Source organism: Mustelus asterias, chromosome 18, assembly GCF_964213995.1.
Source record: "Mustelus asterias chromosome 18, sMusAst1.hap1.1, whole genome shotgun sequence".
Classification (NCBI taxonomy): Eukaryota; Metazoa; Chordata; class Chondrichthyes; order Carcharhiniformes; family Triakidae; genus Mustelus; species Mustelus asterias.
In genome coordinates, this window is record NC_135818.1 from 15,190,835 (window position 1) to 15,211,285 (window position 20,451).

At 48.6% G+C, this 20,451-nt stretch overlaps 1 protein-coding gene across 2 annotated transcripts in view; it reads left to right on the forward strand.

Annotated features, from left to right (window-relative positions):
* The window catches only part of LOC144506969 (C-type lectin domain family 18 member A-like), a 59,958-nt gene extending 40,848 nt beyond the window's left edge, over positions 1-19,110 (forward strand). The window contains exons 3-12 of one of the 2 annotated variants that reach the window (XM_078233440.1): positions 129-368; positions 3,143-3,240; positions 5,249-5,370; positions 6,765-6,872; positions 8,137-8,229; positions 11,492-11,598; positions 12,903-13,032; positions 16,029-16,125; positions 16,442-16,533; positions 18,324-19,110. In XM_078233440.1, coding sequence (XP_078089566.1) covers positions 129-368; positions 3,143-3,240; positions 5,249-5,370; positions 6,765-6,872; positions 8,137-8,229; positions 11,492-11,598; positions 12,903-13,032; positions 16,029-16,125; positions 16,442-16,533; positions 18,324-18,352 — 1,116 coding nt within the window. In that variant the 3' untranslated portion in view covers positions 18,353-19,110. The remainder of the gene's footprint in view (positions 1-128; positions 369-3,142; positions 3,241-5,248; positions 5,371-6,764; positions 6,873-8,136; positions 8,230-11,491; positions 11,599-12,902; positions 13,033-16,028; positions 16,126-16,441; positions 16,534-18,323) is intronic. The other variant, XM_078233441.1, reaches the window with a different exon arrangement.
* Positions 19,111-20,451: the final 1,341 nt, after the last annotated feature.

Genomic DNA, 20,451 nt, shown 5'->3' on the forward strand with positions numbered 1-20,451 from the left:
TCTGACAAGACAGAGCAGTCCTCAATCTCGTCTGGAAGGGGGAAGCCATGGTGAGTTTACTGAACAGTGTAAACGTTCTCTTATCCTCCTTGCCTGTTGTCACCCCCCCTCCCCCACACCCCCTGCAGGAATGGAGTGAGAAGCTCGCCCGACTGGCAGAGCTGAGGGCCGGAGGCTGCCACACGAAACACTGGGACCACTGGGCTCGGAGAGAAGAGGAGGAGGAGATCGGCTGGAATTACCACTCCTCACCAGCCAGGACGATGTCCCTCTCTGACATCATTGACCTATGGTTCCGGGAGGCTCAGAACTATCACTACCACACTGGTCAGTGCAAATACAACGCTTCCTGCCACCATTATACTCAGGTTGGTGCCCACAGACTGAGCGAAGCACCTCATCTTACAGCAGAATACAAGATTGCCCGTCCCTAATGCCCACCTTATGTTAATTGGCCAATTTTTGAAACCTATGTGTCTTTTCACACTGACTGGTAAATGCAATGTCACCTTAACTTGTCCTGTGCTGTCTCTGCTCTGATGTACCACTATGTCCTGTTCTGTGCTTTCCAATATCCTGTTTGGCCTCATGACTCACCCTGTGTCCTGCCCAGTGCTATATCTTGTCCTATGCTCTAGAGCCAGTTGGTGAAAGGTAGAACTCAAAACAACATGCACTTTTACAAAGAACAAAGAAAATTACAGCACAGGAACGGGCCCTTGGGCCCTCCAAGCCTGCACCAACCATGCTGCCCATCTGAACTAAAACCCCCTACCTTTCCAGGGACCATATCCCTCTATTCCCATCCTATTCATGTATTTGTCAAGACACCCTTAAAAGTCACTACTGTATCCGCTTCCACTATCTCCCCCGGCAACGAGTTCCAGGTACCCACCATCCTCTGTGTAAAAACCTAGCCTCGTACATCTCCTTTAAACCTTGCCCCTCGCATCTTAAACTTATGCCCCCTAGTAATTGACTCTTCCACCCTGGGAAAAAGTTTCTGACTATCCACTCTGTCCATGCCTCTCATAATCGTGTAGACTTCTATCAGGTCGCCCCTCAACCTCTGTCGTTCCAGTGAGAACAAAGCAAGTTTCTCCAACTTCTCCTCATAGCTAATGCCCTCCATACCAGGCAACATCCTGGTAAATATTTTCTGTACCCTCTCCAAAGCCTCCACATCCTTTTGGTAGTGTGGTGACCAGAATTGAACACTACATTCCAAGTGTGGCCTAACTAAGGTTCTATAAAGCTGTAACATGACTTGCCAATTTTTAAACTCAATGCCCCGGCCAATGAAGGCAAGCATGCCGTATGCATTCTTGACTATCTTCTCCACCTGCGTTGCCATTTTCAGTGACCTGTGTACCTGTACACCCAGATCCCTCTGCCTATCAATACTCTTAAGTATACTCAATTTTCCATTTATTTACGGAGTACACATTGAAAGCGTACACCTCCGAATGTAACACCCGCAATTTTAATGTGCGTCCACGTCACGGAGAACCTCTCATGGTCCCTCAACTCCTCCTCCCTAGTGAAGAAGGCTCAGTGATGCTATACTTCCTGAGGAGGCTAAAGAGAGCCAACCTGTCCTCCCCCAGCTTCTCTCAAACTTCTACCGGTGTGCAATAGAGAGTATGTTGTCGAACTGTGTTACGGTGTGCTACGGCTCCATTTCTGACCAGAAAGCTCTGCAGTGGGTAGTCAAAACTGCCCAATACATCATTGGCACCCAGTTACCAGCCATCTAGGACAGTTATCCCAAACGCTATTTGCGGAGATCTCTCAGCATCACCAGAGATTGCACCCATCCCAGCCACAGACTGTTTCTCCTCCCCCTCATGCCATCTGGGAGGCGCGACAGATGCATTTGAACCTGTACGACCAGTCTTAGGAACAGCTTCTCCCCTAGCGCTGTTGCCCAGCTGAACCCATCCTCTAACATATTCCCGGGCGATGGGCATTGTGCCATATGCATGCATACACTAAATGACTATTGGCACTATTTTATAATGACTGCTTGTATTTGCTTTTCTCTTTATATCTGGGGAGCCTGCAAGCTCACTTTTCATTGTATAATGCACAAATACAAATACAATGACAATAAAGTTGAATTGAGTCAAATTGAATTGAAAAAGTAAAGTAAAAAAATAAAGTTTATTTACTAGTCACAAATAAGGCTTACATTAACACTGCAATGAAGTTACCGTGAAATTCCTCTAGTCACCACAGTCTGGCACTTATTCGGGTCAATCCACCTAACCCACACATCTTTGGACTGTGGGAGGAAACCGGAGCACCCAGAGGAAACCCACGCAGATACGAAGAGAATGTGCAAACTCCACACAGACAGTGACCCAAGCCGGGAAACAAACCTGGGCCCCTGGTGCTGTGAAGCAGCAGTGCTAACCACTGTGCTACCGTGCCGCCCCAATATTTATAGGGACTCAAGTGAATCCCCAGGTAATGCCCACTACCTGCATAAACACAACCAATATACAACTAACATCCTGCCTGTGCTCTTCACTATAAAGAGTCCCTATAAATAGACACACATTAAAATTGTGGGTGTTACGTTAGGAGGTGCATGCTTGCAATATGCACTTCCGCAATTAAATAGAAAATTGTATGTTGTTTTCAGTTCTATCTTGTGCTATTCTCTGTCAAATGTTCTGCCCTGTGCCCTACCCTATGCCTTTTGCCCTGCCTCGCGCTCTTTGCCCTGTGCCCTGCCCCCAAGGGTCACCCAATCCCAACTACAGCTGGCCATCTAGGGTTTTTTTCCCCCATATTGGCCCTGGGGTTTTTCACTCTGGGTTTTCGCCTCTCCCTGGAGATCACATGGTCTGGAATGGGGGGGTGGGGGTGAGTTAATAGGTTGTAATGAACAAAGCATCGTAGCTGTGAGGGACAGCTCGGTGGATAGGATTTTGGTATGTAGATAGGCTGGAAAATTGGGCGGGGATCCTGGATTCAGGATTCAATCCTGGACCGGGGAGCGGCGCGGGCTTGGAGGGCCGAAGGGCCTGTTCCTGTGCTGTATTGTTCTTTGTTCTTTGTTCTTTGTCCAGCGGGTGAAAGAAAAGTTAAAGGAGGAGATGGAGAGGGTCCTGATGTCTTTGTGTTTATTTTACAGCTTGTTTGGGCTACCTCCAGCAAGGTTGGATGTGGGAGGCACACTTGTTTTCAGAATGGAGAGTGGATGGATGTGGTCGTCTGTGCCTATTCCCCAGGGTAAGACATTGTTGATGATGCGGTTGCCAACTCCAGTTTGGGGAGGCGATGGCTGAGTGGTATTATCACTAGACTATTAATCCAGAAACTCACCTAATGTTCTGGGGACCCGGATTCAAATCCCGCCATGGCAGACGGTGGAATTTGAATTCAATAAAAAATATCTGGAATTAAGAATCTACTGATGACCATGAAACCATTGTCGATCGTCGAAAAAAACCATCTGGTTCACGAATGTCCTTTAGGGAAGGAAATCTGCCGTCCTTACCCGGTCTGGCTTACATGTGACTCCAGAGCCACAACAATGTGGTTGACTCTCAACTGCCCTCCAAGGGCAACTAGGGAAAGGCAATAAATGCTGGCCCAGCCAGCGACATCCACGTCCCACGAATGAATAAAAACAAACTCACATGACCTTCTCCCTCCATTGGCCGGATTTGCCACTGAAATGTCATCTTCATGATGCCCAATCTCATCATGCCTTATTGGAAAGTGGAGTGGATTCTTCATTACCCAATCAGATCATTCCTTTCTGTCAGTCAAACACCCCCAATTCTTTTATAATTAATAGACAAAAATTTCAAAGGTTTCAATGAAAACTACGACAATGTGCAGTTTATTATTCCTGCTCTTCCTTTTTGTTGGATATCCAGTTCACTTTTTAATCTTTGTTTTAAATGTGAGATGTCAAAGGTGTCAGCTGTGGCCCAGTGGTAGCACTCTGACCTCTGACCCCTGCGCAAGAAGATCAAATCCCCTCACCGAATATACTTGAGCACAGAACCTCGAAAAGAAGAAGGGAAAGGCAAAATACTGCAGATGCTGGAATCTGAAATATACACAGTAAATGCTGGAAAAAGTCAGCAGGTCTGACGGCTTTGGTCAGATCTGATAGAGGTATCTGCCCCACAGAGCCAACGTTTCGAGTCTGAATGACCCTTCGTCAGAAAAGAAGATGGAAGCTCATCACAAGTGCCGCCCCCCGGTGGTGTGACCAAGTTGGTACATGTGCAACAATCCTTCCGGCCTGCACCAGCACACTACCCAATTGAGTGAGCCTACCAAACCTGGTAGGTGGATGTATCAGACCATAAGGACACAAAATTGGCTTCTGCCAAGAGTATTTCTCTCAGTTCATACCTGACATTGCATCTCAGAGAGCACTGAACAGAGGCACAACACAGAGTGGGTAACATTGAAGTTCTGCATACTGAGGCGAACTGCATTGGTACACTGACCTTTCACCTTTGGCGATAAGGGGTCAGGTTGACCCCAGACTGATGGGATAATGTTCTCCGCTCACCGGTAGCATTAATCCTGTTTGCTGTAATGGGACTTGTGTCATCACTATATAGAAAAGCCCAGCGAAACACTGCTTTGCCAGTACAGCCCCAGGCATTGCTGCAGTTTCCAGTTTAAGTTTAGCATTTGATTTGACTTTTAATTTGATTTATTATTGTCACATATATTAGTATACAGTGAAAAGTATTTCTTGCGCGCTATGCAGACAAACCATACCATACATAGGGAAGGAAAGGACAGAGTGCAGAATGTAATGTTCCAGTCATAGCTAGGGTGTAGAGAAAGATCAACTTAATGCAAGGTAAGTCCATTCAAAAGCCTGACAGCAGCAGGGAAGAAGCTGTTCTTGTGTTGGTTGGTACGTGACCTCAGACTTTCGTATCTTTTTCCCGATGGATGAAGGTGGAAGAGAGAATGTCCGGGGTGCGTGGAGTCCTTGACTATGCTGGCTGCTTTTCCGAGGCAGTGAGAAGTGTAGACAGAGTCAATGGATGGGAGGTTGGTTTGCGTGATATATTGGGCTACATTCATGACCCTTTGTAGTTCTTTGCAGTCCTGGACAGAGCAGGAGCCATACCAAGCTGTGAGACAACCGAAAAGAATGCTTTCTATGGTGCATCTGTAAACGTTGGTGAGATTGCTGAGCTTGGTGCACCAGTCTGGACTCCATTGGGTTGTGTCTCACACATCATTGTTTGTGTTTCAGAGGAAACTGGGAAATCAATGGAAGAACAATCATTCCTTATAAGGAAGGGCCTTCATGCTCCCTCTGTACCTCCCAGATGTCAGGCTGTTTTAAATCCTGGGACCACCATGGCGGACTGTGCGGTGAGTAGCTGCACCTGACACAATTTTCCTGTCATGTACCACACCACCGGGACTCTGCATAATAATCCTCTGGTGTTACACATTTCACTGTCCGAGGCTCTGTGTTAACAATCACAGCCTGGGATAAACGCTTTCATTCCGAACCTGTCGCCAATACAGACTGTATTGGTTCACTGTATCCTCGTGGCTAATTGAGCTATATCTTCAGAACTCAACATCTGAGCCAAAGTGTTCCCGGTAGTGTTTGGTGCCACGGTGGCACAGTGGTTAGAACTGCTGCCCCACAGCGCCAGGACACGGGTTCAATTCTGGCCTCGGGGTCTAAAGTTTATTTATTAGTCACAAGTAGGCTTACATTAACACTGCAATGAAGTTACTGTTCAAATCCCCTAGTCGCCACACTCCGGCGCCTGTTCGGGTACACTGAGGGAGAATTAAGCACGGCCAATGCACCCAACCAGCAGGTGTGGAGTTTACACGTTCTCCCCCATGTCTGCGTGGGTTTCCTTCGGGTACTCCGGTTTCCTCCCACATTCCAAAAATGTGCAGGTTAGCTGGATTGGCCATGCTAAATTGCCCCTTCGTGTCAGGGGGTCCAGCAGGGTAAATACCTGGGGTTACAAGGATAGTTCCTAGGTCTGATAGTTGTTAGTGAGCCTCGATGGGCCAAATGGCCTCCTTCTGCACTGTAAGTGTTCTATGGATAGTATTCTGATCCTTTAAGTCAGGCCCCTGTGTGTTCAAGTCTACTCTAGAAACTTGAACGGGCTTCCAATCCCAGTTCAGCACTGAGGGAGTGCTGCACTGTTGGAAGTGTTGTTCTTCGAATGAGACAGTAAACAAAGACCCATAGAATCATAGAAGAAATCATAGAAACCCTACAGTGCAGAAGGAGGCCATTCGGCCCATCGAGTCTGCACCGACCACAATCCCACCCAGGCCCTACCCCCACATATTTTTACCCGCTAATCCCTCTAACCTACACATCCCAGGACTCTAAGGGGCAATTTTTAACCTGGCCAATCAACCTAACCCGCACATCTTTGGACTGTGGGAGGAAAACGGAGCAGCCGGAGGAAACCCACGCAGACACGAGGAGAATGTGCAAACTCCACACAGACAGTGACCCGAGCCGGGAATCGAACCCGGGACCCTGGAGCTGTGAAGCAGCAGTGCTAACCACTGTGCTACCGTGCCGCCCTGTCGTGCTATTCAAGTGGATGCAAGAGATCCCATGCTATTATGTTGAAGAAGGGCAGGGGACCTCTCCCCAGCGTCCTGGCTAATATTTATCCCGAAGCCAGCATCGCTAAAACAGATGGTCTGGTTGTGTTAGATGTTTCTATTCGTGGGATCCTGCTGTATGCTTTGTAAATTCAAATCTTTTCTTCCAGAGGTGCCCAGGAACCCGTGTCGGATGAGCTGCAGTAACAGAGGTCAGCTGAACCTGAGCTTGTGTCGGTGTGAATGTTTACCAGGATTCACTGGGAGATACTGCCAAGGTACGCACGAGGAAGCAGGAAGTGGGACCCATTCACCCCCTTGGACCTTGGAGCTTCCGAGTGCTTTTTCCTGCTCTGTCATAACAGGAAGAGTTGTGGTTATCGCGACCTCGGGACATCCCAATGCACAGGGCAACTGAGTAATTACAGAGCGTCATCACTTCTGTGATGTAGGAAACACTGCGGGCAGTTTGTAAGGTCCATCAGCAATGAGTTATGAACCACATCATCTGATATTTTTTTTAATTCATTCGTGGGACATGGGCGTCGCTGGCTGGCCAGCATTTATTGCCCATCCCTAGTTGCCCTTGAGAAGGTGGTGGTGAGCTGCTTTCTTGAATCTCTGCAGTCCATGTTCTGTGGGTTGACCCACAATGCCGTTAGGGAGGGAATTCCAGGATTTTGACCCAGCGACTGTGAAGGAACGGCGATATATTTCCAAGTGGTTGGGATATAAATATTGACCAGGATAGCAGGGAGACCTCCCTTGCTCTTCCTCAACTGCTGCTGTGCAAACTTTGATATCTACCTGGTAGGTCAGGTCTTGCCTCAGTTTAACGGCTCATTCGAAAATGCAGTACCTCCGTGTTGCAACACTTACCCTGTGAATACCAGCAAGATCTTGGAGGCGATTTTACCAGCTCATCATGCTGGCCGAGCGGGGTGAGGGCCTCGATAGGGAGGAGTGCAATGTGCGCATGGGGGGATGGGGTGGGGCAGGGGTGGGGTGAGTGACAACCTCCCTATGCACTATATGAGTACACAGTGCTCTAGGAGATTAAGGCACATGTGCATTAGAGCCCTCTAACAGTCTTCAGCCGGCTTCCCGATGTGAATAGACTCCGCCCACTCTCCCTACTGGCGAGAATCACAGTTTGCCTCATTTGTTTTTCTAAGTGCCATAAGATTGTGTCCGGGAGCTCGCTTAAGAATTGGATGCAATATCTCTCTTTTTCACACTCGCTCGGCACTTAGAATGTTTTTGGTAAGCTCGCACCCTCTTGTGTTTTTTCCCCTCTTTCTGGCGTAGGAATTGAACCTACAACCTTTGGACCCTGAGGCACGAGTTCTACTCGGTGAGCCATAATGGGGATGAGTAGTTTACTGATTCGGGTTTTGAATAATAAGATTGAATGGGGAGGAGTTTGGTCTGTTGGAATCTAATGGATAATATCTCGGCTGCTGTGGCCTATTGGGGATGGATTGGCCCATTGAGATGTCTTGCACGGTCTCTGATTGTGATGAACCTTCTTTCCTGTCCCAGTCAGGTGCAGTATGCAGTGCATTCACGGCAAGTACAGGGAAGAAGAATGCTCCTGCGTGTGTGATGTGGGGTTTGGAGGTGCTGTCTGTGGAGGTATCTAAAATCAAGCATAGGATCATGGCTGTGGTGAGGTGTAATGTCTGTCGTTCTCTGCTTGGATCGAGTATGCCTCCATTATGGGGACATTTCGTTTTAAATTAAGGAAACATCCCCAGTCATAAGAACATAAGAACTAGGAGCAGGAGTAGGCCATCTGGCCCCTCGAGCCTGCTCCGCCATTCAATAAGATCATGGCTGATCTTTTTGTGGACTCAGCTCCACTTACCCGCCCGCTCACCATAACCCTTAATTCCTTTACTGTTCAAAAATTTATCTATCCTTGCCTTAAAAACATTCAATGAGGTAGCCTCAACTGCTTCACTGGGCAGGGAATTCCACAGATTCACAACTCTTTGTGTGAAGAAGTTCCTCCTCAACTCAGTCCTAAATCTGCTCCCCTTATTTTGAGGCTATGCCCCCTAGTTCTAGTTTCACGCACCAGTGGAAACAACTTCCCTGCTTCTATCTTATCTATTCCCTTCAGAATCTTGTATGTTTCCATAAGATCTCCCCTCATTCTTCTGTATTCCAATGAGTATAGCCCCAGTCTGCTCAGTCTCTCCTCATAAGCCAACCCTCTCAACTCCAGAATCAACCTAGTGAATCTCCTCTGCACCCCCTCCAGTGCCAGTATATCCTTTCTCAGTTCAATTCAGAAGAGAATTTTATAAAGTATCCTAGTCTTTCGGGAAGCACAGTGGCACAGCAGTTAGCGCTGTTGCCTCACAGCGTTAGGGAGCCAGGTTCAATTCAGGCCTCAGGTCACTGTCTGTGTGGAGTTTGCACATTCTCCCCATGTCTGCGTGGGTTTCCGGGTGCTCCGGTTTCTCTCACAGTCCAAAGGTGTGCAGATAAGATTGATTGGCCATGCTAAAAGGGCGGCACGGTAGCACAGTGGTTAGCACTGCTGCTTCACAGCTCCAGGGACCTGGGTTCGATTCCCGGCTCGGGTCACTGTCTGTGTGGAGTTTGCACATTCTCCCCGTGTCTGCGTGGGTTTCCTCCGGGTGCTCTGGTTTCTTCCCACAGTCCAAAGATGTGCGGGATAGGTTGATTGGCCATGCTAAAAAATTGCCCCTTAGTGTCCTGGGATGCGTGGATTAGCGGGTAAAATACGTAGGGATATGGGGGAAGGGCCTGGGTGGGACTGTGGTCGGTGCAGACTCGATGGGCCGAATGGCCTCTTTCTGTACTGTAGGGTTTCTATGATTTCTATGATTAAATTGTCCCGTGGTGTCAGGGTGATAAGCAGGGTAAATACGTGGGGTTACGGGGATAGGGCCTGGATAGGATTGTTATCGGTGCAGGTTCGATGGGCCAAATGGCCTCCTTCTGCATTATAGGAATTCTATGATTCCTTTGGCTAAGATCGAGTGTCAGATCCAGCCCAAGATGGGACGCAATGCCTTTTCTTGTCAGCTTGGATCTTGTATGTCTCTCTTGTGGAGACCACAGCCAGAATTTTACCACCTTGACCGCCCCAGAATCGGTACGGGCGAGGCTCGCAAAACAGCGTTCCCTGTTGACCTCGATCGGGATCTTACGAGCCTCAGGCATGCGAGGCGGTAAAATTCTGGCACATGAATTGGATTCAAATTGAATTGGAATTGGGTTTTGGAGCAAGGAAGGAGATGGGTTAAGGGTTCCCCTGTCCACTCTGCGCATTGGCTTTGTAACTCTGGGAAAGGAATAATGTCTTGAAAGAGAATGGCAACAGGTTCACATTGTGGCCCAGGCTGACCGTTTGGAACTGGAAGAGATAAAGAGAATTGCAAAGTTCACCTGGCCAAGCAGAGGGCCCTAGGAAAACCAAAGCCTGCGAATCTTGCATCTTCTCAGCTGACTGCCTTCCCTGCAGTAAGTGTTTCAGAGTCTGTCACGCCAGAGCGGGGCTCCTGAAACTCACCAGGTGATGTATAACACAGAGGGCGCGATTTTCCAGCCGCGCTCGCCCCAAGACTGGGAAATCCCATCTGAGGTCAGCAGATCTTTGCATGGTCCATGTCCCGCCCACTACAATTCCTGTGGCAGGCGAGACAGGAAAATCCCACCCGAGTCATCGAGCGCGATCTTACCGGCCGTTCACGCCACGCTCCCGCTGCAGCGAGGTCGGAGAATTTGACAACCAGCCAAATCTCCATTCACTGCAGCGGGATGGGAAAATCCCACCGGCGTGAACAGTGGTAACGTTCCAGCTGCAGGGTTTTACAACACGAAAAGAGGTCCATCGGCACATTGTGTCTGTGCTGGCCATCAAGCACCTATCTATTCTAATCCCATTTCCCTTGGTCCGTAACCTTGTACACGACGGTGTTTCAAGAGCTCATCTAAATGTTTTGCGCCTCTACCACCCTTCCAGGCAGTGGGTTCCAGATTCCCAGCATCCTCTGAGTGAAAAGGTTTTTCCTCAAATCCCCTCTAAATCTCCTGCCCCTTGCCTTAACTCTGTGTCCCCCTGGTTACTGACCCCTGATGCGCAATTAATTCACTCAGGAGGCTGGATCGTACCCGGGAAATAAAGGCTTTTATTAGTAACAAGAATGGAGCATACTGCTTAACAATACAATCCCAGACTAAAGGGTCACTAGGCAGTGCAGTGACCTTTACACTCCTATAGGTAGGCGGAGCCAACCGGAGTGTACCACAGAACAATACCAACAGGTGGAACACCCCAACCCTAACCCCAACAGTAACAAGAGTAACATATGTACAAGTACCCATAGTGATAACCATCTATGGTTCACCACAACCCCTCGACAAAGGGGGAAAGTTCCTTCCTATCTATCCTCTCTAGGTCCCCCATAATTTTGTCCACCTCAATCAGGTCTCCCTTCAGCCTTCTCTGCTCTGTCGATCATCGTCATCTCATGCGGCAGAAGGCTGCTAAAGTAAATAACATTGGGTTCAAAGTAAGGATTCGGGGTTAGGAATCGGGGTTAAGGTTAGGTTTAGAAATTAGGGACCGGAATTTTCCAGTCCCGCCCATTGCGGAAAATTTGACAGTCAGTCAAAGATCCGTTGACCTTGGGCACGGCACATGAAGTCACAGGGTTAGGGCCTGGTTGTTGTTGGCGCAGACACGATGGGCCGAATGGTCTCTTTCTGAATTGTAGGGATTCTATGATTCTTTGGGATATATGATCGTGCCTGATCCAGCTGTTTGAAAGAATTATCCAAACTAGGCCTGCCCTATCCCAGTTGCCCTTTAAAAATTTTCCTTTTAGTTCCTAATTCCTGCATGTCTTTTCCTTCCCAGAAAAGATGGAGTTTCCGTTCCATACCTGTGATATCCGGATTGATGGGGATTGTTTTATGGTCTCTCCGGAAGCAGACACATACTATGGAGCAAAGAACAAATGTCAGGTAACAGAAAAACAAAACAGACATGCCACCCCTCGCTGCTTCTCTCATCTACCCTTGTGATGGGACACAAGAGTGGGGAGAGTGTAGAGAGAGCCTAACCACTGTATCTAACCCCATGCTGTACCTGTCTTGGGAGTGTTTGATGGGGACAGTGTAGAAGGAGCTTTACTCTGTATCTAACCCTGTGCTGTACCTGTCCTGGGAGTGTTTGAATGGGACAGTGTAGAGGGAGCCTAACCACTGTATCTAACCCCGTGCTGTACCTGTCTTGGGAGTGTTTGATGGAGACAGTGTAGAGGAAGCCTCAACACTATATCTAACCCCTTGCTGTACATGCCCTGGGAGTGTTTGATGGGGACAGTGTCGAGGGAGCTTTACTCTGTATCTAACCCTGTGCGGTACCTGTCCTGGGAGTGTCTAATGGGAACAGTGTAGAGGGAGCTTTACTCTGTATCTAACCCTATACGGTACCTGTCCTGTGAGTGTCTAATGGGGATACTGTAGAGGGAGCTTTACTCTGTGTCTAATCCCTTGCTGTGCTTGTCCTGGGAGTGTTTGATGGGGACAATGTAGAGGGACCTTTACTCTGTATTGAACCTGAGAGTGTTTGATGGAGACAGTGTAGAGGAAGCCTCAACACTGTATCTAACCCCTTGCTGTACATGCTCTGGGAGTGTTTGATGGGCACAGTGTAGAGGGAGCTTTACTCTGTGTCTAACTTGTCCTGGGAATGTTTCTTGGGACAATGCAGTGCAGGCACCGACTCAATGGCTGTGTAACCTCCTGCGACACTAATGATTTGAAGATTAGATTATTTTGTGCTTGTGGTGAACCATTGTTGGTTCCCACCAGGTAGTGCTGAGCCAGGGTCTGGCCAGTACTATGAGTCTGTATATATGTTACTGTTGGGGTTAGGGTTGGGCTGTTCTACATGTTACTGTTGGGGTTAGGGTTGGGCTGTTCTACCTGTAATATAGTTCTTATGGTACACCCCAGTCGGGCTCCGCCTCCTGGGAGAGGTATAAAGGTCACTGTTCTGTCTGGGACCCTTTAGTCTGGGATCGTGTATTATATATGGTAGCTCTATTGTTGTAGTCAATAAAAGCCTTTATTTCCCCGAGTACCTCTAGCCTCGTGAGTTATATCGCGCATCAGTGCTCCTATGAGTTATTTTGTGATTCTGTGAGATTGATTCTCGATCTAACCTGTTCTACATCAAGTGGGGTGCCTGATGGTAAAATATGGCACAAATGCCTCCTTCTGGTAAACTTGGAACTAAATCCATCCCTGTTCTCACTTTCCAGGAGCGAGGTGGGATTTTGGCACAAGTTAAAAACCAAAAGGTGCAGGATATTCTAGCCTTTTATCTCACTCAGTTAGAGAATACAAATGAGGTCACAGACCCAGACTTCGAAACACGCAACTTCTGGATTGGTGAGTTTATCCACATCACTTAATGCCCCTAAAGATTTTGGGCGGGATTTTCTGGACGCAATGACACCGAAACCGGAAAATCCCGCCCGAGGTCAATGGACCTTTCTATGGTCAGCATCGGTACAGATACAGTCAGTAACACAGGGTGCTGGGAGAGAGGGGTTACTGAGTGATAGTGTGAGGGAGCTGGATTAACATCAGTAGAGATACAGTCAGTAACACGGTGCTGGGGGAGAGGGGTTACTGAGTGACAGTGTGAGGGAGCTGGATTAACATCAGTAGAGATACAGTCAGTAACACGGTGCTGGGGGAGAGGGGTTACTGAGTGACAGTGTGAGGGAGCTGGATTAACATCAGTAGAGATACAGTCAGTAACACGGTGCTGGGGGAGAGGGGTTACTGAGTGACAGTGTGAGGGAGCTGGATTAACATCAGTAGAGATACAGTCAGTAACACAGGGTGCTGGGGGAGAGGGGTTACTGAGTGACAGTGTGAGGGAGCTGGATTAACATCAGTAGAGATACAGTCAGTAACACAGGGTGCTGGGAGAGAGGGGTTACTGAGTGATAGTGTGAGGGAGCTGGATTAACATCAGTAGAGATACAGTCAGTAACACGGTGCTGGGGGAGAGGGGTTACTGAGTGACAGTGTGAGGGAGCTGGATTAACATCAGTAGAGATACAGTCAGTAACACGGTGCTGGGGGAGAGGGGTTACTGAGTGACAGTGTGAGGGAGCTGGATTAACATCAGTAGAGATACAGTCAGTAACACAGGGTGCTGGGGGAGAGGGGTTACTGAGTGACAGTGTGAGGGAGCTGGATTAACATCAGTAGAGATACAGTCAGTAACACGGTGCTGGGAGAGAGGGGTTACTGAGTGACAGTGTGAGGGAGCTGGATTAACATCAGTAGAGATACAGTCAGTAACACAGGGTGCTGGGGGGAGAGGGGTTACTGAGTGGCAGTGTGGGGGAGCTGGATTAACATCAGTAGAGATACAGTCAGTAACACAGGGTGCTGGGGGAGAGGGATTACTGAGTGACAGTGCGAGTGAGCTGGATTAACATCAGTAGAGATACAGTCAGTAACACAGGGTGCTGGGGGAGAGGGGTTACTGAGTGACAGTGTGAGGGAGCTGGATTAACATCAGTACAGATACAGTCAGTAACACAGGGTGCTGGGGGAGAGGGATTACTGAGTGACAGTGTGAGGGAGCTGGATTAACATCAGTAGAGATACAGTCAGTAACACAGGGTGCTGGGGGAGAGGGGTTACTGAGTGACAGTGTGTGGGAGCTGGATTAACATCAGTAGAGATACAGTCAGTAACACAGGGTGCTGGGGGGGAGAGGGGTTACTGAGTGACAGTGTGAGGGAGCTGGATTAACATCAGTAGAGATACAATCAGTAACACAGGGTGCTGGGGGAGAGGGGTTACTGAGTGATAGTGTGAGGGAGCTGGATTAACATCAGTAGAGATACAGTCAGTAACATGGTGCTGGGAGAGAGGGGTTACTGAGTGATAGTGTGGGGGAGCTGGATTAACATCAGTACAGATACAGTCAGTAACATGGTGCTGGGAGAGAGGGGTTACTGAGTGATAGTGTGGGGGAGCTGGATTAACATCAGTAGAGATACAGTCAGTAACACAGGGTGCTGGGGGGAGAGGGGTTACTGAGTGACAGTGTGAGGGAGCTGGATTAACATCAGTAGAGATACAGTCAGTAACACAGGGTGCTGGGAGAGAGGGGTTACTGAGTGACAGTGTGAGGGAGCTGGATTAACATCAGTAGAGATACAGTCAGTAACACAGGGTGCTGGGGGAGAGGGGTCACTGAGTGACAGTGTGAGGGAGCTGGATTAACATCAGTAGAGATACAGTCAGTAACATGGTGCTGGGAGAGAGGGGTTACTGAGTGGCAGTGTGAGGGAGCTGGATTAACATCAGTACAGATACAGTCAGTAACATGGTGCTGGGAGAGAGGGGTTATTGAGTGGCAGTGTGAGGGAGCTGGATTAACATCAGTACAGATACAGTCAGTAACATGGTGCTGGGAGAGAGGGGTTACTGAGTTGCAGTGTGGGGGAGCTGGATTAACATCAGTACAGATACAGTCAGTAACATGGTGCTGGGGGAGAGGGGTTATTGAGTGGCAGTGTGAGGGAGCTGGATTAACATCAGTAGAGATACAGTCAGTAACATGGTGCTGGGAGAGAGGGGTTATTGAGTGGCAGTGTGAGGGAGCTGGATTAACATCAGTAGAGATACAGTCAGTAACATGGTGCTGGGAGAGAGGGGTTATTGAGTGGCAGTGTGAGGGAGCTGGATTAACATCAGTAGAGATACAGTCAGTAACACAGGGTGCTGGGGGAGAGGGGTTATTGAGTGGCAGTGTGAGGGAGCTGGATTAACATCAGTACAGATACAGTCAGTAACATGGTGCTGGGGGAGAGGGGTTATTGAGTGGCAGTGTGAGGGAGCTGGATTAACATCAGTAGAGATACAGTCAGTAACATGGTGCTGGGAGAGAGGGGTTATTGAGTGGCAGTGTGAGGGAGCTGGATTAACATCAGTAGAGATACAGTCAGTAACACAGGGTGCTGGGGGAGAGGGGTTACTAAGTGACAGTGTGAGGGAGCTGGATTAACATCAGTAGAGATACAGTCAGTAACACAGGGTTCTGTGGGGAGAGGGGTTACCAAGGTACAGTGTGAGCGAGCTGGAATAACATCTGTAGAGATACAGTCAGTAATACAGGGTGCTGGGGGAGAGGGGTTACTGAGTGACAGTGTGAGGGAGCTGGATTAACATCAGTAGAGATACAGTCAGTAACACAGGGTGCTGGGGGGAGAGGGGTTACTGAGTGACAGTGTGAGGGAGCTGGATTAACATCAGTAGAGATACAGTCAGTAACACAGAGAATGTTTACCAGTGGAGTTAGGGCAGTTTTTGATCCATTTGTTTGAAGTTAATTGGCTCTTCATTTCTGCTTCCAGGTTTGACGTATAAAACATCGAGGGATTCTTTCCGTTGGGACTCTGGGGAACTTCCCACTTTTTCCAGCTTTGCCTTTGGGCAGCCGGATAACCAGGGGTAAGTCAAGGAGATAGCCTCACCAGCATGGGCCAGATACCCTCCCTGTTCACACCAATAATTCAAGGATTGTGAGTGAAGAACTGTGATAGTGGAAGGACATAGCTGTGTAACATTGACACGGAACATTAACGGGTAGAACAGCTACACAGACCATGGGAAATATCCCCCTATCCCAGTGAGACTGAACCCTCTGGTATTGGTGCTACAGTGGATATTACAGTATTTACAGCAATGGGATGGGGGCATGTACTCGGTGCATTTCTCTGCAGTTTATCATCAGCACACTCATGGGACTGTCTTTTGTGTTTAACAGCTTTGGAAATTGTGTTGAGCTACAACTCTCGAGTGCATTCAATTGGAATGACCAACGCTGCAAGACTCGGAACAGATACATCTGCCAGTTCAGTGAGTGCCGCCTCTTACTACTGAAGTCGGCCAGGTACGAGTGCGGTAAACTGAGAATTGGCTGCTGGGCAGCAATGACCTACCGAGAGCCCAGCACACTTAAGGCACCTCACCCTGCCCCCGTCCTGTTCAAAGCCATGTCCAGCACCCATTGTGCAGTGTCCTCCAAATGTTGGGCGGCACGGTGGCGCAGTGGTTAGCATTGCTGCCTCACAGAGCCAGGGACCCAGGTTTGATTCCCGGCTTGAGTTACTGTCTATGAGGAGTTTGCACAGTCTCCCCGTGTCTGCGTGGGTTTCCTCTGGGTGCTCTGGTTTCCACCCACAATCTAACGATGTGCGGATTAGCCATGCTAAATTGCCCCTTAGTGTCAGGGGGACTAGCTAGGGTAAATGCATGGGGTTATGGGGATAGGGCATGGGTGGGATTGTTGTTGGTGCAGACTCGATGGGCCAAATGGCCTCCTTCTGCACTGTAGGGATTCTATGATTCTATGATTCGCCCTGAAGTGCCTCAGTAATGTCAGTGTTGGGTATAATGGAATTCTGCACTCATTCACTTACTGAAGTGTGTCACTAGCCCAGTTCCAGCCAGGGCTGAATGGGAGACACTCTCATCTCTCAGTTGATGAGTTTGAGTCCCACTTTGGTGACTGGAACATCAGAACCAGGCGCAGGAGTAGGCCACTCAGCCCCTCGAGCCTGCTCCTCTATTCAGTAAGATCATAGTAAGAAGTCTCACAACACCAGGTTTAAAGTCCAACAGGACTTTAACCTGGTGTTGTGAGACTTCTTACTGTGCCCACCCCAGTCCAACGCCAACATCGCAACATCATCAATGAGACCATGGCTGATCTTTTCGTGGACTCAGCTCCACGGACCTATAATTCAGCCTGGCATCCCAGCGTCAGTGCTGTTGGAACACTGTCAAGGCGGCACGGTGGTACACTGGTTAGCACTGCTGCCTCACAGCGCCAGGGACCCGGGTTCATTTCCAGCCTCGGGTGACTGTTTGGGGTCTGCACATTCTCCCCGTGTCTGCATGGATTAGCTCCGGATGCTCTGGCTTCCTCCCACACTCGAAAGATGTGCAGGTTCTGTACAGTAGGGATTCTAGTAGGTTTGGTGAATTGGCAATGTTAAATCGACCCTTGGTGTCCCAAGATGTTTAAATTTTAAAGTTTATTTCTTAGTCACAAGTAAGGTTTGCATTAACACTGCAATGAAGTTACCGTGAAACTCCCCTAGTCGCCACACTCCAGTGCCTATTCGGGTCAATGCACCTAACCAGTACATCTTTCAGACTGTGGGAGGAAACCGGAGCACCCAGAGGAAACCCATGCAGACACGGGGAGAATGTGCAGTCTCCACACAGACAGCGACCCAAGCCGGGAATCGAACCCGGGTCCCTGGCATTGTGAGGCAGCAGTGCTAACCACTGTGCCACCGTGCCGCCCATATGTTAGGGGGGGATTAGCCATAGGAAATGTGTGGGGTTGTGGGGATAAGACAATGGAGAGGGCCTAAGTAAGATACTCTTTTGCAGAGTTGGTGCAGGCCCAATGGGCTAAGTGGCCTTTTCTGCACTGTGGGGAATCTGTGATTCCAGCAACCATCGAGACTTTGAACCGAGGCTGCAACTGCCCCCTCAAGTGTTTGTGGCACCCACTCTACTTCAGACAGAAGGAGATGTGGCCTGTTGGTCGCGATTACAGCCAGACTTATGTGAGGTGGAAAGGGAATGAATTGAACAGGCAATGAATATAATGAGGTGATCCTTTCTCCTTCCAGGTGAGAAGCACGTAGCACGGTGGGCGTGACCAGAGGGGTCAATCCTGTTTCCTCGGGGAGAGTTGAAGACAGCTTTGCTTTGTAACTGAACTGAACTAACCACTGCAATAGTTTAGGATCTGGGATCGGAGGCGCTGAATCACGGTGATGCGCAGGTTCTGTCCTGTGGCCTATCAGCGCTGGTCTGGCCATCCTGAGTGTAGATAACCTAGTGAGTCCTGGGATTATAACCCTGCGTTATAGCGGGGGGGCCCCAAATTCAGTACAAGGGACAAGAGAAGGAAGAATTATTCTCAAGGCCCTGGCGTTCTGATGATCGCAGGAACGGGTTTGGTTCAAAGGTTAACGTGCGTGTAGTCTTGTCCTCAGTGCACCCAAAGTGGAGCATGTCAGAGGTCATGGAAGTGCTCGCTCTCAGAACACCTCGATGCTGAATGCTGGGTTGGGGAGGGGGGGGGTCGGTATTTTGTAATTCCCTGTATGATGAGCTCCTGGTCCGCATGGGGAGCACTTGTCCAAAGCCTTCTTCCTGAGGGAGCTGCAATAAAAGCAATAAATGTGCCAACTTGGCAGATGGCTACATTGTGAGTACGACTGGTTTGGAGTCACCAAACTACAGTCCTCATCACTTATATTTGGTGCGAACACATTGGATGGTTTGGAAGGACAATGCTACTCTCATAGAACAAGATTGCAGCAAACCACTATGGAATAAGCTAAACAAACCTGTAAGCAGTATAATTAGCTGTATAAAAAGGTCAAATAAAATGTTACCAAAATAATTAAAGTTTATTTATTAGTGTCACAAGTAGGCTTACATTAACACTGCAATGAAGTTACTGTGAAAATCCCCTAGTCCCCACACTCTGGTGCCTGTTCAGGTACACTGAGGGAGAATTTAGCACGGTCAATGCACCTAACCAGCTTTCAGACTGTGGGAGGAAACCGGAGTACCCGGAGGAAACTCACACAGGCACTGGGAGAAGGTGCAGACTACGCACAAACTGACCCAAGCCAGGAATCAAACCCAGATCCCTGATATTGTGAGGCAGCAGCGATAACCATTGTGCCACCAAGTGTTAGTTCAGCATTAAAGATAACTTGGCGTTCACACCACTACACTCCTAGATGTCTCCGCAAAAGAACTCGAATGATGCAGTGTCTCTCCCTGGCAGTATGGAGTCCCTCTTTTCCAAAAGCCTCCCAGCGTTAAGAACAGTAAAGAATGTCTCAGACTAACAACCTCATCACATTTCCTTGGGACAATCTCAATCTACTTGCCAATACTTCCAAGTCCTTTCTTCCCTCTCTCTCTGTCCAGAATTGTGCTTTATTGTCTCTTGAACCACTTTACAACATCCAATTAATGTCCTCAACATGAAAACGCTAAAGTTCACTTCTGCTTGCTTGCTTTTGCTTTCCTATACGTTTTATGATTTTTTCTCCAAAATCCATGTCGGCCATCTCAAAGTATTAATAATTCCTCACCAATTCCTCACCCTGTTACCCCTGTGCTCACTGACCTACATTATCTCCACAATGTCTAAAACAAAGGGATATCTGTTCCTTGGTGCTCCTATTTCTAGTTTATCGCAGGAGTGCAGGTGTAATTAGATATTTTTGGTGACAGATTATATGCTTGACTGCATTGGAAAATTACCACCTTTTTTTATTCATTCATGGGACATGGGTGTCACTGGCTGGCCAGCATTTATTGCCCATCCCTAGTTGCCCTTGAGAAGGTGGTGGTGAGCTGCCTTCTTGAATCGCTGCAGTCCATGTTCTGTGGGTTGTCCCACAATGCCGTTAGGGAGGGAATTCCAAGACTTTGACCCAGTGACTGCGAAGGAACGGCGGTATATTTCCAAGTCAGAATGGTGAGTGGCTTGGAGGGGAACTTGCAGGTGGTGGTGCTCCCATGTATCTGCTGCCCTTGTCCTTCTAGATGGAAGTGGTCGTGGGTTTGGAAGGTGCTGTCTAAGGAACTTTGATGGATTGCTGCAGTGTATCTTGTAGATAGCACACACTGCTGCTACTGAGCGTCGGTGGTGGAGGGATTGAATGTTTGTGGATGTGGTGCCAATCAAGCAGGCTGCTTTGCCCTGGATGGTGTTGAGCTTCTTGAGTG